The sequence below is a fragment of the Diplotaxodon limnothrissa genome, linkage group LG14 (assembly GCF_057381915.1).
Source record: "Diplotaxodon limnothrissa isolate DT_005_m linkage group LG14, D_limnothrissa_male_GT1.1, whole genome shotgun sequence".
NCBI lineage: Eukaryota > Metazoa > Chordata > Actinopteri > Cichliformes > Cichlidae > Diplotaxodon > Diplotaxodon limnothrissa.
In genome coordinates, this window is record NC_140609.1 from 24,141,423 (window position 1) to 24,158,174 (window position 16,752).

Here is a 16,752-nt window from a genome sequence, read left to right on the forward strand (position 1 = left end):
ACTCAAAGAAAGAAAAGTGATAACAACAGTCATCCTGAGAAATCAACTATGGGGAATGGTGGTAAGACTCTTTAAGCTGAGATACCTTTTTTTAGTTTTGTTTACAGTAAATGTGACACACGCGAGAAAGTATCAAAAACTGTTCTGTGTAATGAGTCAGATTTATCTTTCTTGTCACGTACTGGACTTTCGCAGAAAGTTTTCTTCAAACTTCTTTTCTTTCTTGTTTTTTCTATAGATACACTGCCTTTAAATGTGTTGCTGGTTTTGCTTTTCTGTTTCATACAGTGACTAAGCGTTTTACATGCATTATGTATTACAAGCTGTCAACTTTTAACTTACAGAGATCTTTCTTGAAAGCTGTTAACGGTTCTGGAAGTTTATAAAAAGTTTAAGGTGTGATACTTGTTTTTATTGAAAGCAATACTCTTAACTGTCTGTACGCTTGGTCTCTCAGTTTTGCATCAAAGAGAACCACAATGGCAATGGCCAGTTTTATTTTTTGCTACAGATTGATTTTCCAATTAGAATCAGGGACAATATTCATTCAAAACAAACACACACACATATATATATTGATCTAATTAGGCCCAAGAAACCAGACAGGCTGTTTGGTAATTAATTTTTGTTAGAAATACCCCATGAAATTCAATTTCCGTGTCATTTAAAACCTTGTTTATTATTATTTACATGCCTGTAAGGCTATTGGAAAATGTATTAGTCTGTAGTATTGATCTAATTAACTAATTTTCTATTTGCAGAAAGCAGAGTAAACTCAACGGCCGTTGGGATTCTTGTTGGCTTTGGAATCCTGTTCATTCTATTCACCATAGGGATTGTACAATTCTGCTGCAAGTACAAATGTAAAGAGTGTAAAAATTGCTGCAAGAAAAAAGGTGAGATAACAAAAGCATACTTCTTCTTGTCTCCTTTTGGTCACAAAGAATATAGCTTGTGTCTACAGCATCTCTGCTGCTTCCCCAATTAAAAAACGTACACTTAGTCAAGTCTAACAGTCATTATAAGTCATTATACTAACCGCTGACTGTGAGTAACAAGGGTATTAAATTCATAACACAAATCAACTTTTTTTGCGTCACAAATTTGCATCACAAATTGTGAAATTCTCATTTCTTTATAGTTTGCTTCCAAAGAGCCAGAATTTCTTGTAATGTTTTAAAGTTGCCTTCGGGGATAGTTCCCCAGGCTTTCTGAAAAAATTTCAAAGTTTTTCTTTGGACAATATCCGCTCTTTAGCTCCAGTCCTTGTGCCTTCCCATTTTCAGATTTTTTTGTTTGCTCGTTTTGTTTGCTAAGCCACTTCAAACTGAAGTAAATTACACTGAGTAATTCAAGCATAAAAAAAGCAACTAACTCAAGGGATGAGCCAGTGTTGTATGGAGACATAGCATAAATTTAGAATCTGAAAGTCACGTTCTTAAGAAAGAGGAAACAATCCAGCAAAGGATTGTTTGCTGGATTGGCAAGAGAGAGTCAGTTCCACAGAAGTGGAATGAACCCGCTTATTTTTCAGAAACATCGTTTTCAACATGCACAAAAAAGGAAAATAAAAGAAACTATCCACATGGTGTAATAATTTGACTGAAACAACTCTCTAAATATCCTTCTGAAACTGTCATATGTGTGGTTAAATGCTTGACTGCATCACTGCCCAGCAGTAATGCTACAGCATGATAAAGCCACCACACTATTGTGCTTTAGAAACCTTACTTATTATGTCTCCTTTTATTCTGTAGCTCCGTCGGTGAAAGACAAAGTGCTCACGTAAGTAGATTTTTTCCACAATGACCTTTGAGTGTAGACCTTTCACATCATTTTAAAAGTTTTATTTCCTCCTTTGCTTCATGATCACATGGGTGCTTTTGATTTTATGCTTCACAGCAAAGTCGGCCTGAAGAAGGCTCCCCCTCCCTTCTCCATTAGCAAAAGCATGAAATAACATCTTGTCTGTGTTTCGATCATCACCTTGATGGAAGGCATTCAGTCGTTTGTCACTTTCCTACACACCACCTACCTTTTTTCAACATGTATGGCTCTGTTCCTGCTTGTTATTTGCTGCTTTATGTTGGTGTAAAAGCCTGAGGAAAACCCAGACTGAGGAGTTTGTTTACCATGTTACTTTTTGATTCCTTTTGATTATATTTGTATCATGCAACAACTTTATTCTATAGTTATGTTTATGAAAATGCGAACTTTTTCTTAAAACAAGGAGAGGTGTTGCATTTTTTTCTGTATATGCAGAACTATGTTAATATCATGTGATTTTAAGAATATAAAATTATACATGGAAATAAATATTTGCGTCCAATTTCGCACTGGCAGTTTTGTTATGTGTCATGAGAAACTGACAAGATGTTGCGGTGTCCCGTGATACAGATTTGAGTATGCACACACATATGCACACACACCAATGGGAGGAAGCATATATACACTTGTATTGCAGAGGAGATTTTTTTTTTTTTTTTTTTGCATTGAAGGCAGAATATCAACAACTCAACCACAGCAACACGGCAGTTTTCTGGTAAGCTGCAGGTGACTTCCCTCCTAATGCACATGCACATAATGGTTCCTTTCTGATACTTGTGATAGTTGGTAGAGTCCTTATAGTCTCATTATTTTATTTCCCATAATGAAACTGAACCTTGTCTAACTCATGTATTGAAAAAACAATGACCTCTCTGAGGTGGGGGTGATTAAATGTCATCTTTTGAATTCAGTGAAAATGAGTCATATCTCACAAAAGACAAAGGTTTTTCACAACTGAAATAGTTTTAGATGGTTTTTAACTCAAACTGTAAAAACAAACATTCATATCTGTACAACAATACACTTACATTCTCTACTAAAGCTCTAAAATAGAAAATATAATGTATTAACTTTTCAGTGCCCAAAATATTTCACTGACTGCACATAAATTTGCATGTGAAGATATTTGCAGTCACTGATCATTGGATATGCATGGATTACTGAACTGACAAAAATCAGCTATGAAACCCCAGGGCAATGCATAAACCTTCTGGTTTTAGACATTGAGGTCTTATATCTTCACAACATCACTCAGATATTTTTTTTTAAGATAAAGATGTTTCACGTAGTTTAACAAGTCTCAAAAAATGAGTCAGCAAAGAGTAAATATAAGATTACATGCAAAACTGTCTTTTCTAATAGTAATTCTGAAACAGTTCCAATACTCTGGTTAACATTTAACATTTAATATTTATTGTTTTTATTGGTAAACACCACCAAAACTAGGTAAATAAAAGTTGTTCTTTTTTTTTACTTGGGTTCAGATTTAGATTTGCTGTTGTTTTATTGCAGGAATATTAGATTCTCAGCACTGAACAGTTGTATTGTTAAGGATTTTCTATAGTAGGATAGTAGTTTATTGACTCAGTGATTCAAGTGACAGTGTTTTATTATTAAATGGAGAACAGTTCCATATTTTCGTTATTTCATTGGGAATTAAGCTGGCGATCATGTGAGGAAGGCTTTTCAGTTTTTTGATGAAAAGATGAAAACAGAGACTCTTCTTTTAACGTGTTTTATTTCTGTGATGTTAGTCTTTGCTGGCAACATAAGATAAAGCATAAGCTGCACTATAGTTCTTGTGATACCTGCCATAACCCTGCATTTGCTCTAGTACTGTAAGTACAGTAACTTCTCAACAGAGAAGGATTTAATCTAGCAATAATGGGAGAAACAAAGTGACATGTTTCTCCTTGTTAACTAATGTGGGTGTAGGCATATTTTGAAATCATACAGAGGACAAAACCCAGTTTTGGAAGTTTTGTGTTGCATTTTAATTGTCTTAAAATTAGCCAAATATTTTTCCAGTTTTGGTAATTGAATTGGGAGTTCCCCTCAAGTTCAATTACCAACCTGGAGAATGCACAGACATTCAAAAAAGTAGGGGAACAGTAGGAGCGCAAAAAGAAAGTTTTACCACAGGAATTCCCAACATGTTAACGTTCTACAATAATCATCAGTGTATATGTAAAAATATTATGATAAGTTGCATGAAACTGTCTTACTTCCCTGTATGCAGTTTATACATAGAATACTTGTCACAGGATTTCCCTAATGCTGTGTTTGGTGTATGGAAATCAACCCATATTGACAATATTCATTCTCTTCTCGGGACTTTTTAGAAATGGGGTAAGGCCTGACAGAGGAAGTGTTTGTTTCTCAGTTTAGAAGCTTCAAAACCACTGACCTGGTTCCTGTACATAATTTGCATATGGAGATCCCTAGTAGCCTACAGATTGTCTTGTGTAATGGTTTTTTAAAGAAGGTATCATTTTGTTGTCTCAGGGTTTTCCTTGGGTTTTCTTTAGTCATAGTTTCTGAAAACAGCATGTCGTCTGTCAGCTGGTTTCACTGACTTGTGAATGTCTAAAAATAATCTTCGCTTAAATCTAAATTGGATAAAACGTTTGCTTTCAACAAAATACTTTGCAATGCTACATAAAGTTGCAGGTGACTGGATAAGACTTAAATTCAAATGAAAAGAGTTTGACTTTTTAACTTAATTTAATAATTCTTTTCAAAAAATATTTTCATGTTCCACTTTCACTTTTTCCACTTTTCACTCACTGTTTAGCTAGGTTTAGGCATTGTTTTTAGGAATCTTGGCAACATATGAATTTTACAGACTAGTCCAAGTTTTAATCATGAGTAGCACATGTATCAACAAAGGCATTAAATAAATAGACTAATAAATAGATTGAACAAAGAAGTAGCTGGTCTTATAAGCACAAACATGAAAATATTTTGCCATGTAAGAAAACATGAAAGAGAATCAGACACAAAATGCTCTTTATATCAAAGTTTGCTTGTTAAGTAAGGTGAAACCACTTGTTATTGTAAAAAGTTTGTGGATTGATTAAGTATTACGAAACTGTGTGAATTAAACACACTGCTGAGAAATAAGAACATTCTCATGTGGGCAACTGCAATAAAGTTCATTGTTGGCGGCGATGAAATCACAAAATGTCCAAGAGCACATAACTATCAAGCCGTTTCTCTTCAGTGCTCCCCACACAGTTTCACTTCCGGCAGACAACACATTAGTCAGTTGTAAATAGACTCAGTGAAACAGGGTTAAAAAGGGCGTTTCTTAGAATCTTCTCAGTCTTCATAATCTCCCAAGACTCCTTCCAACAGTTACCAGTCAGTAGCTCTGTAATCTAACCTCTGTTTCCTTCCTACAGTATGTTCAGTAACTGCCTGTTAACCACTCAGTTTTATCCCCAAGATTTCCGCATGTTTTTTCAGTTTCTGGCACTGGAACATTTTACCTCACTCTAGTGCTTCTGTTTCATTAAGTAGAAAATGTGAGTTTATTGCTCCAGTATTGCACTGTAACATGCGGTGGCAGGATTTTTTTTCTTTTTAAATAAAGTGTTTTGTCACATCTCACAGTTTATCAGTCAATTTTCAGCTGTACATCGCAGAGAGAAAGGGACACATTGTTCATATTGAAGTCCTGCCCACACTTCATTAACGGCAGCGGGGACAGAGAGGTCAGCAGAGGAAAATCCCTCAGTGGAAAGATTGATTCTAAGTCATCCATCATGTGTGTGTCAGTTTGTTTCTCTCTAGAGTAACCTGGATGTGTAACATCTCCTTTGTAAGAGTCTATTAAATCAGATTGGCTTACAAGTAGTCCATTTTCAATAGACACTTTTCTATATTGTTTGATGACTTTGGTTTCATCGTGGCCTTGCTGATGACACCAAATGCACTGACCAGCTCCTGAACAGATACACGACTGAGGCCCAGCTCTGTAGCCCGTGACCACCTCGGCCAAAACCAAGTTGGGAAGCATCTGTTTAAATGTTTCCTCATCATCAGAAGCTTGCATCTGCACATCTGAAGGACTCTGGCTGTGATAGTTGCCTCCAGCAGCAGACTCTTTTAGAGGCCCACTGTCCTGCCCATCCAGGTTAATGCAAGAAATCATCTGGCAGCCCAGACCCACCCCACTGTCCTCTCTTTTCCGAATGGAATCAGCCCGCTCATTCTCAAGTGGGTAATCTGTTTGGCTGCTAGTTGTGCTTTCAGGTCCTCCCATGCTTCCACAGCCACTGTCATCTTGTCTCGTTGGTGGATTCTCTTCAATGTTTGAGTTAGACTCCATACTGAGCCCACTATCCATGCTGGTCCTCCTCTCCTCTTCTTCATTGTCCTCTGTTACTGTAAGATGACTGATTGGGTCTTTCACACCATCTTTCATGTCTTTTCTGTATGGTGACAGAAACCATCCTTTGTCTGTAACCACCTCCACAGTCCCATCTTCAACATAGAGTGGAAGCCAGCCACTAGCAGGGGATTTCTAAGGTGAGTCAAAGAAAAAAGAAAATTAGATTTGATTTATGAAACATTGGATTAGTGCACATTGTAAGATCTCTTTTCAAAATACTGTTTTTCTGTTTTCCAAATAGTTGACACTACAAGTGTGCACAGTTGTCTATAGTTTACTGTACTTACCAGTGCAGCAGGTGTTTTCTCTGGACGTTTCAGGTAACACAGCAGGAAGACTGCGATGACTGCAATTAATGCCAGCCCACCCACAAATGATAGGGATGATACGGCAATAATGTAATACTCTGAAAAGAGCAAAAGCACCAAAGAATTTACCAAATGTGAGTGTCTTGCTGAAAAAAAGCAAGGCTATAGCTGAGCTTTTATCATACTAACAATGATACTTCATAAAGGTGTAATCTAAATCTAATCAAATCTACCACACGCAGTGGACGATAGATGCTTTATTAAGATTTGTTTTAATGCTGAAAAATTTTCAAATGTTTGGCATTTAGCTGCCATCCCTGTTTTCAGGCCCTGTGTAAATGTGATTTATAGGTGACATATTTAATAATCTTCTTAAATAATCTACCATTTTTTCTTTACCTTGCTCTGGCAACAGCAGACACTGTTTTTTGGAAACACTGCTGGTGGGGAGATTTCCACTGCCCTCTAACTTGACGCTGACACAGTACTCTTTACCCCAATGGAGAGAAGTGAAAGTAGTCTTCTGATCCTCTTCCATGTCATCCTTCAAGTATGCCGTGGTATTCTGTAGGGCAAGAACATAGTCAGCTGTTTTTTTCTTTAAATAAGCTTTAAATAATAAAAGTAAGGGCAATTCATCATTATATTTTCCAGTCTTAAATTGTGAAGTTGTTGGAAAAGGTGTAAAAACCTTATTGCTTTAACCTAATCCTAACCTACCTTATTATCTTGTCCTTTCTCCTCTAGGTAGATGGTGTACTTTAAACCAAAAGGAAAAATCTTCTTCAAAATGGGTTTTGGGTGAACAAAGACGGTTATAGTGCTGAATGTAGCCCACAATGTGAAGGAGGGAGGTTGCAGTTTGCCTATGATCAGAGAAGGGAAAGGAAATAATCTTATTATGTGTCTGAATTATTAATTAGAGCATTTTAATCTAAAAATAACACAACAAATTGTGCTTACTTTCATTCAGGAGAAATTTCTTACGAACCCAAATAGACTCATCGCCCCCTGCTACCAGCTGAACTCTGACCTTGTAGCCAGATTCAAAATCAGTTATAAAACTGTTAAGGCTGCAGTAGGTATCATTAATCTGTGTGCAACTTGCCAACATGGCCCAGTCATCTTGGTACCTAAGGACAGAAAACAGTCACCAAAATAAAAATATGAACTTAAAAAAAGGTTTAGTAACTCTTAGTTGAAAAACAATTAACATCAAATGCTTGAAAAACGAACTGAAGACAAAATCAAAATGAAGTCACAGAGAATAAAAATGTAATTAAAAAGAAATAAGGATAAGGAAGTTCAGAGATTGGCATATTGTAAGTCTGTAATAGGATTCTTACTGATATGTAAGTTAAACTTACTTTGCCATTTCCACATTGTAGTAATAGTTTGAAGGTGCATCTTTAGGTGTGTCCCAATGTAGTGTTACATTGCCATCCAAAATATTCACCATCACTTTGGCAGGACCAGGAATGCCCTCGGCTCCTGATATAGAAAAAAAGAGGTTAAGACGTACATTAACTGTTACAATAATGGAAGTTTAAAAATATATATATATATATATATATATATATACACACATATCTTTTTCAAACACGAATTCCTGTATATAGGGAATGAGCTATAAAGTCAATGGTAATGTAAAACCCTCTGAACATATTCCGAAAGTGTTACTGCCAGACGTTTTTGTGTGAAACTTGTGGTCAAGAAAAGAAGAAAAAGATGCTGACAAGCTTTGATTTATGGGATCTCCAACTAAGTGACTCTGGGTTTTTTGGAAAGGGAACAGAATTTCCACTCTTGCCGTTCAGCTCATTTACTGGCTTCATCTGATCATAGAAATAATACAAATATTATAAATGATCATGAAGGAAAAATATAGTACCTTCTAAATACTTTTTAAATTGTTATTTAAGTAAATGATCAACTGTGACTTTTTTCCGTAACTGGACATACTAAGTAAGATTACAAATAGAGCGTAAGAAAAGCTTTTAATTACCTGACACAAGGCTCATGTAGATCATTAAGAAGACAAAACCCAGCAATTTGGCTTTGATATCCATTTCAAGTATCTGGAAATACACCATTTAGTTAGAATCCGGTTAGTAGTCGCCAACAGAGTCCCTTATTCCAATCATCACCGACAGAAACATCCAGCCTCCACAGTGGCTCTGTGTAACTGTACAGAAGAGCTAAACTAAACTGTTGATTAATATTAACAAGGAGGAAGCAGCTGTTTTCTGCTGATACTGTGCTGCCCACACATCTGCGGTACGAAGAAGAAGAGGCCCCTTGTTTTTCGAAAATGACTTTATTTACATAGTTCTCACCAAGTACCTTTGTTGCTCACCTAACTCCCCTCCCTCTCAGATGATGAGTTTCCTGTTGTGACTATATCCGTGACGTTGCTGCTAGTTTCATCTCTCGCTTGCTCTTGCCTTTCTCAACAAGAGAGCCTTTTTCTTCCTCTTTTGTTTTTTCTTTTCCCCTTTCCATGCTCTCACCGGGCTCATAATGTAATTAGTGTTGAGCACTATCAGAAAAAAACACAGTTGGAGTGTGTCTACACCAGATATGAGAAGAGGAAGCTTTCAGGAATTCCCCTTTCACTTTCCTCCCCCCCTAAAATGTAGGCAGTAGTTACTATCAAAGACTCATTCTGGTGTTTATCAGTTCACTTTGTATACTCTTTTGTTTATGTAATTTCTGTTTTTTCACTGACAAATATAAAATTTAAACTCAGGAAACTCGTCTTATCACTGGTTTCCTCTTTTAGGCTTTGTCTACCTTTTCCTGTGACACTTTGTTCAGCACGACCTCCTTTGTGGTTTGATGCATTGCATATGTTGTTTCTTTTTTTTTCTTTTGCACTTAACCATGGCTGAAGATAGAAGAACAGAGACAACTAAAGATCTATGTTGATTATAGCCCCAGTTTGGGTGAATGTGCTTACTTTTCTGTACTAACACTTAAATAAATCAAAAATAAAGGTCTTGAAAGTCAGACTTCACTTGATGATAAGAATAAATCATTAGCTTGTGTGGATAACAGGCATATAGCTTCATCATACATTAAGCCATATTAATATGTCGCCGGCATGCGAGTTATTATGTGTGATTAGGCAGCAATATTTTTCCATGTTCTTTAGAAACTTACATTATCTAACATGAGGGATGCAAGGCAACCTATATCTTTAAATATCACATGAATAAAGTATATACTTTTATCTATGTGCGCAAGAAACCACAGTGACTATCAGGCCTTATCTCTACACCTCATCCTACACAAAATTTCAGTAGTTCAGTTCATTACTCCTGTTTTGCAGATTAACAAAGAAAGCTGACGGCGTAATGTGTGTTATGGGTAGATATATATCGATTTCTGGTTAAGAAATGACTCATAAAAATACCCCTTGTTAAACCGTTAACAATCACTTATTCCTGCATAATTTTCAGATTTTTCACTGTGTCCATCATTGTCTCTGCTGCATATCAAGGTTTAAAAGCGTCACATACAAATTACTTTTCTTCCTCTGTCTGCTGGATTCTGCTCATTCGTTACTGTAAATGTGTAAAGGGTATTGATTTACTGCTTAACATAAGTTCCCTAAAACAAATAGGACATAGACTGCTGAACCTGCAATGTCATCTAGCCTTCCTCATCTTTTTAAACTGTTTCAGGCTTTACCCAGTTTTTCCAACAAGAGAACGAGTCTGGTGCCCATGGGAGTACCACACTCTTTCTTTTATTGTGATTGCATGTGACTTATGCTTAGTCCACTGAAACTGTATGAGAAAGAGGATTGGTTGGATCTAGCACAAACCTCAATATCTAAATTATACCAAAGAGAAATACATTGGGATGTTGATTTATTCAAGGAGCTTTTATCTAGATGTACTTTAGTAAAGAGTGCCTTCCATTTCTGAGAAGTAGCTTTCTCTTAAAGTTAGCCATATATACCCCCATGTTCTCTCACCTCCTCCTCTCATGTGATTTCGTTTTAGTTTTACTTCCCAGTAAATGCAAACAGGGTCTCTGCAAAGCACACCACATCTCTATTTGATAATGTCAGGTGGACAGAGAGCCGCTGACTAAATGTGAGCTTTGGGGGAGGGAGTCTTTTTTAAAAGGTCACAGATCAACTGCTGTTGTTCAGAACAGGGACTTTCTTGCAAGTCACTTTTTAAGTTATAAGTGCCCTTTGGCTTCATGCACAATAAGATCACCCTCTAGTGGTGTGAAAAGGTGCATCATAACAGTGAATATACTCTCTAGTGTGTATCACAAACTCAGTGCATCATTAAGTATCTCATTAATATCAGCCATGAATAAACCACTAATGAGCAGACAAATTAAAATGCTGAACATCAGGTCTCATAATATAGATCTACATTACAACACCTGGATTACACTTAAGCACATTTCCTTTAAGGTCATTATCTTTTATGCATCAGTTTTACAGTCATGCAGAGTCACAACAAAGGAAACTTGGGGGAAGATAACAGGCAGATGACGTATAACAAATCATCTAGATTCAGATCTAAAACTGTGTTTACAGTTTGCGAATGTCTCACATTCATGTTTTCCAAAAAGTTGATTCTGTTCATCTGGATTTTGCATTCAGAGCCCGAAGAAGTCACCTGGATGAGTCATGAAACATTTCTGAAACTGTAAATTCATAATCATAATCATAATCAGAATACTTTATTAATCCCGAAGGAAATTCAACGTCCAGATGAACAGAATCAGCTTCCTGTGATTCCCTTGCCTGGATGACTGAGGATACGTGAAGACATTCATGTTTACAGTTTGTAAGATACATATTATGCAACATGCTCAACAACGGTTCAGCAAAGATGAGCAACAGAGATGCAAAGAGTTTGCAGAAATAGTATCCCCTACACTAAACTACAGATGAGTGAGAAAATTAAAGCCACAACTAAGACAAAGTTGGTATTAACATTGTGTTAGACCAGTATGTGCTGCCATAACAACTTCACTGTGTGTTGTATTGATGCTATAAGCCTCTGGAACTCTACAGGTGAAAAGAAGCAGTTTTTTTTGCTTAAAAGATATTCCATCGGGAGGGTAATGAAGAGTGTAAAAGTTCAAAAGACACTCCAGCAAAATGCCACCCAAAGCAAAACATTTGCTGGATTCCATCACTGTAGGGAAGATTTGAGTTTTTTCTTTAATTTTCACCAACCTACCAGTATTTCCCAACCAAGTGGGAAATACTGAGGATGATCAGCCTGGTGGGACTTTCAGATTTTCAAGAGTCTCAATGGTTTGGCACCACCTTATTCAACTGACTTTTGCGTCGCTGCATTTCCAGCTGCCCCTCAATATTCCTAGGTCAAACCTTAAAAGCAGAGGTGATAGAGCCTTTTCATTTGTGGCTCCTAATTGAAGGAACAACCGATCATTTCACATAAAAGCCACCCATTCTCTTAGTCGTTTCAAAACACTGCTTAAAACCTACTTATTCTTGCTTGCTATTAGTTCTAGTTGAGCAGAGTTCACTAGTTTTTATTATGCAAACACAGACTTATGTGTATTTTTCATTTCATGATTTTAGTGTATATTTATTTTTGATTTAGTGATTTTTATGCGTAGCGTATATCTCTTATAACCTGTAGAACAATTGAGGTTGTTTAAAATCTGCTATAGAAATAAATTCCGACCTGACTTGACTTGTCAGTTATACATTTTGCACGGTCAAAGTGAAAACAGCGATGAAAATTATGTTTTAGTTTCAAATTGAAAGGGGTAAAAAAGAACAAGTGAAGAAATGTGTGGCTGCAAGAGGAAGTAGAGATCATATATAAAGTGAATCTGGCAGGTGCAAATCAAAAATACCCAGGAGCCACATCTGTGCAGAAAGGCACCAATTTCGTGAGAAAAATGCTTTCTCGCACATCCAAAATTACTTGTATTACCACGATTTGGTTCCTTGTGATTTTGCCACCAGTATTTCATTTTTCTTAATGTTTTAAAGCCCAAACAATGAAATAATTACCATAAAATTCAAATTGGTAGCACTTTATAATAATGTCAAAGTATTAACTACTGTTAAGATATTAGTAAATCATTAACATGTACTTAATTCATAATTTTGTATAGCATTACCCCTCCTTATTATGACATTTATAAATACAGAGACATGAAAAACATTGTGAGTTCGCATGTTACGAGGCAGGCTCAACCGAACCGTCACTGGATTCAACACAGTTTGGACAGGAAATAGGCCAATGAACTGAGGAGCAAGCTTCTTAGATTCAGTTCTGAGAGAAACATGCTTGGTCGAGAGCCACACCCGCTGGCCCACCTGGTAGTCCGGTGCCGGGACGCGGCAGCGATCGGCCAGTCTCTTGTTCTGGGCCGCCGTTCTCAAGAGGGCCGCTCTGGCGGCGCGCTACGCTCTCCAACAGCGCCACATGTGGAGCTGGACAGATGGAACGGCCAATTCTCCCTCAGAGATGGAAAGAAGCGGGGGTTGATAGCCCAAGGACGCCTCAAACGGGGACACACCGGTGGCCGCCGACGTACTGGAGTTGTACGCATATTCCACCCATGCGAGCTGCTCGCTCCACGTCGATTGGTTGGAGGAGATTACACAGCGCAGCATAGCCTCCAGCACCTCATTAGCCCGTTCCGTCTGGCCGTTGGTCTGGGGATGGAAACCCGAGGACAGGCTGACCTGATCCCCTAGTTCCGCACAGAACTCCCTCCACACCCGGGACGTGAACTGGGGACCACGATCAGACACGATGTCCCGAGGAATGCCATGGAGCCGAAAAACATGCTGGGTGAGAAGGCGAGCCGTCTCCAGAGCAGAAGGAAGCTGTGGCAGGGCTATAAAGTGGGCAGCCTTGGAAAACCGGTCAACAATAGTGAGTACAGCAGTATTACCTGAGGACGGAGGCAGTCCCGTAACAAAGTCCAGAGCAACATGCGACCAGGGACGCATGGGAACAGGCAAAGGGCGTAGGAGGTCAGCAGGCGCCGAGGTCGGCATCTTGTTCTTAGCACACTCAGGACAAGCCGCCACGTACTCCCCAGCATCCTGCAACAGAGTGGGCCACCAAAACAATCGGCGCAGGAAAGAGACGGTGCGGTTCTTACCTGGATGGCAGGCAAAACGGGCGGTGTGGGCCCACTGAAGCACCTTACCGCGGGCCGACGCAGGAACAAACAGCTTGCCCTCCGGGCCCGTGCCAGGATCCGGCTCCTGTCGCTGGGTGTCCCGCACAACCCGCTCAATCTTCTAGGTCAAAGCGCCGACGAAACAAGATGGAGGCAAGATGGGCAAGTCCTTCTCATCGCCCTCGGCCTCAGGCGTAAACTGTCGAGACAGCGCATCAGCCTTGGCGTTGCGAGACCCGGGTCTGTAAGTGATGGTAAGGTCAAAGCGAGCGAAGAACAGGGCCTACCTGGCCTGTCGGGCGTTAAGGCGCTTCGCAGCCTGGAGGTACGCCAAATTTCTGTGGTCTGTCCACACCACCACTGGATACTTGCTCCCCTCCAGCCAGTGACGCCATTCCTCCAGGGCCATTTTAACAGCGAGAAGCTCCCGGTCACCAACATCATAATTCCGCTCTGCGTGCGAGAAAAGAAGGCACAGGGATGCATCTTACCGGCCACCCGCTGCGAGAGGACGGCCCCCACCCCTGAGTCGGAAGCATCCACCTCCACGAAGAAAAAACCGTGGCGCCCTGGAGGAGCTCAAAGGCGGACGCCAGCAAGGGCAAGGGGTACTTGTTCTTGATCGTGATCTTATTCAAACCCCGGAAATCGATACACGGCCGGAGCGACCTGTCCTTCTTCGCCACAAAGAAAAATCCCATGCCCAAAGGGGAAGTGGAGGGTCGAATGATGCTGGCCGCCAAGGAGTCATTAATGTACCGTTCCATCGACTCCCGCTCGGGCTTGGAGATGTTATAAAGTCGACTGGTGGGCAAGGGAGTGCGGGGAATCAAATCAATGCCACAGTCGTACGGGCGATGGGGCAGAAAGTGAGGAGGCTTTGTCTTTGCTAAAAACCTGGGCCAGGTCATGATACTCAGGCGGAACACCAGACAAATCAGGAGGCGCAACAGGCTCCGCGGAGCCAGCGACCGTCGCACCAAAAGTCGCGGAGCGCAAGCACAAAGCGTGACACTGACTGCTCCACCCCGAAATACGGCCCGTGGCCCTTTCGATCTGCGGATTATGTTGTCGCAGCCAGTGATAGCCCAACACAAGGGGAGCATCAGGAGATTTAAAAAGAAACAAACTGAGCTGCTCCGAGTGATTGCCAGAGAGGGTGAGTGTGATGGTACGAGTGCGGTGAGTGACCGTAGTCAGAGGGCTGCCGTCAAGAGCCGAAACCTGGAGAGGTTCAGGGAGAGGAACAATGGGTACGGCTAATTTATGAGCTAGTGATTCATCCAAAAAACTCTGCTCAGCTCCAGAGTCAATCAGCGCGCTACACGGGTGAGTAAGGGAATGAAAAATCAGCTTGGCCGGACAACTGAGATGGGGAACAGAGTTAGCCGTAGCACCCGCCAGTATCCCCACAGCTACTGGCGGGCGGAGTCTTTTACTCGCTTCGGACAGGTATCAGCCCAGTGTCCCCTTTTCCCACACACGAAGCACTCACCCGTGCGCTGTCTTCTCCTCCGATGGGAAGCACCGAACCAAGCCCGGCCCAGCTGCATCGGCTGTTCCTCATCCTCCGCTGGGTCTTCTTCTTCCTCTCGCCAGTGAGAAGGAAGCAACCCGGTAGGCGCATCGGCGCCTCCTGCCAGCCGTCGTTCTTCATCTGCCCGTCTCCCAAACTCTCTCATATGATTATCCAGTTGAATGCACATATTAATCAAAGTGCTAAGGGGTTTAGGTAGCTCTTTCGTAGCTAACTCATGTTTGAGTTCTTCGTTTAGGCAGTTCAGGAAGGCTCCCCGGAGTGCGTTTTCTGCCCAGCCCGTCTCCTCGGCCAGGATCCAAAAGTCAATGGAGAAATCCGCGACACTCTTATGTCCCTGCTTTAGGGTAAACAAACGATTAGCAGCGCCATCTGCATCCGTTCCTTTATCAAACACACAGAGGAACTTGGTCAGAAAATCCTGGTAGGAGATATTCGGTTGAACATTTAAAACGGCTTGTGCCCATTGCAGCGCCCGGCCAGTCATCAGTTCCACCATAAGCGTGATCTTCGCACAATCTGAGCCGTAAGCCTGTGTCTGTTGTCTGAAAATCAATGAACACTGCATCAGAAAGCCTCGACTCTTTGTTATATCTCCATCAAACTTCTCCGGAACCGGTAATGTATGTTCTCGCCTAGGTGGAGGTGGTGGAGGCGAAGGGGGTAGTGGGCAAGCTGCAGCCACACTTACTGATGGAGTGGGTTGTGGATTTTTAGCTGAGGTGCCGGGCGCGGTGAGTAACATACCTTGAATGTTTGCAAGCACCTGTCGCATCGCTGTTTGTTCCGTCATGATGTGTTTCATCATGCTCTCATGGCGGTCCAAAACTTCGCCCTGAACGGAGAGCTCTCGTTGAACTGGGTTTGAGTCCGCTGAGTCCATGGCTGGCTGGAGTATTCTGTCACGGTTGTTAAAGAGTGGACTCAGGCGCGGAGCTCAGAAATAATGACAGTGCATTTATTTACAGTGCAGCAAGGTGACAACAGTTCAAATGTGCAACAATGGTGATAGTGCGTCCCTCCTTCCGTGTAAGCCCGTGCGTGGTAGTGAGTGCCCGTCTCTCCTCCAAGTGCTTCCTTAGTGTCCGTAAATCCTCCGTCAATCCCTGGGTGCACACACACACACACGACAGCAGAATGAGTACGAAGATCAGACAGCACTTCAATAACGTTAGCGACTCGAAAACACTACCAGGCTTAGTGCAATACTCCAGCGCTGTCTGTCGCTCAGCCACACCATTAAGTAGCCCTGCTGAAGATAGTAGTTGATTGGCAGCAGCTGGTGGATTGACTGCAGGTGTGGCAGCTCCGGGCGACAGCACTTCCGGGTCGGAGGTAGCCTGTTGCTAGGTTACCTCCTAACACATCTCAGCGGAGCCGGAGGGGAAGACAGGGCGATAGGAGAGACACATACACACGCACACAGATATACACACACTGGCAGGTCGACCGGTCAGGGCGCCGTCAGATCCTGACAAATAAACTATCAATATTTGTATCGATCCACCCCCCTATATTTTTCAGAGGGAGAA

The 16,752-nt window shown here is 40.9% G+C and overlaps 1 protein-coding gene across 1 annotated transcript; it reads right to left on the reverse strand.

Moving 5' to 3' along the window:
* Positions 1-4,857: 4,857 nt before the first annotated feature.
* il10ra (interleukin 10 receptor, alpha) lies at positions 4,858-8,823 on the reverse strand. The gene is made up of 7 exons (XM_085370757.1): positions 8,537-8,823; positions 7,899-8,022; positions 7,495-7,664; positions 7,252-7,397; positions 6,931-7,096; positions 6,511-6,629; positions 4,858-6,355 (listed from the first exon to the last, which is right to left on the reverse strand). Exons 1-7 carry the CDS (start codon positions 8,622-8,624, stop codon positions 5,447-5,449), a joined length of 1,722 nt encoding a protein of 573 aa, XP_085226883.1. The 5' UTR covers positions 8,625-8,823; the 3' UTR covers positions 4,858-5,446.
* Positions 8,824-16,752: the final 7,929 nt, after the last annotated feature.

What these genes read in the sequence shown, in the direction of transcription:
- il10ra (XM_085370757.1), bottom strand. Translation starts at nt 8,624, where the DNA reads ATGGTGTATTTCCAGATACTTGAAATGGATATCAAAGCCAAATTGCTG. An exon ending in TACAATGTGGAAATGGCAAA is followed by an intron (nt 7,665 to 7,898) that starts GTAAGTTTAACT and finishes TTCTGTCCTTAG; the next exon opens with GTACCAAGATGACTGGGCCA. An exon ending in AGAAAGGACAAGATAATAAG is followed by an intron (nt 7,097 to 7,251) that starts GTAGGTTAGGAT and finishes CTTGCCCTACAG; the next exon opens with AATACCACGGCATACTTGAA.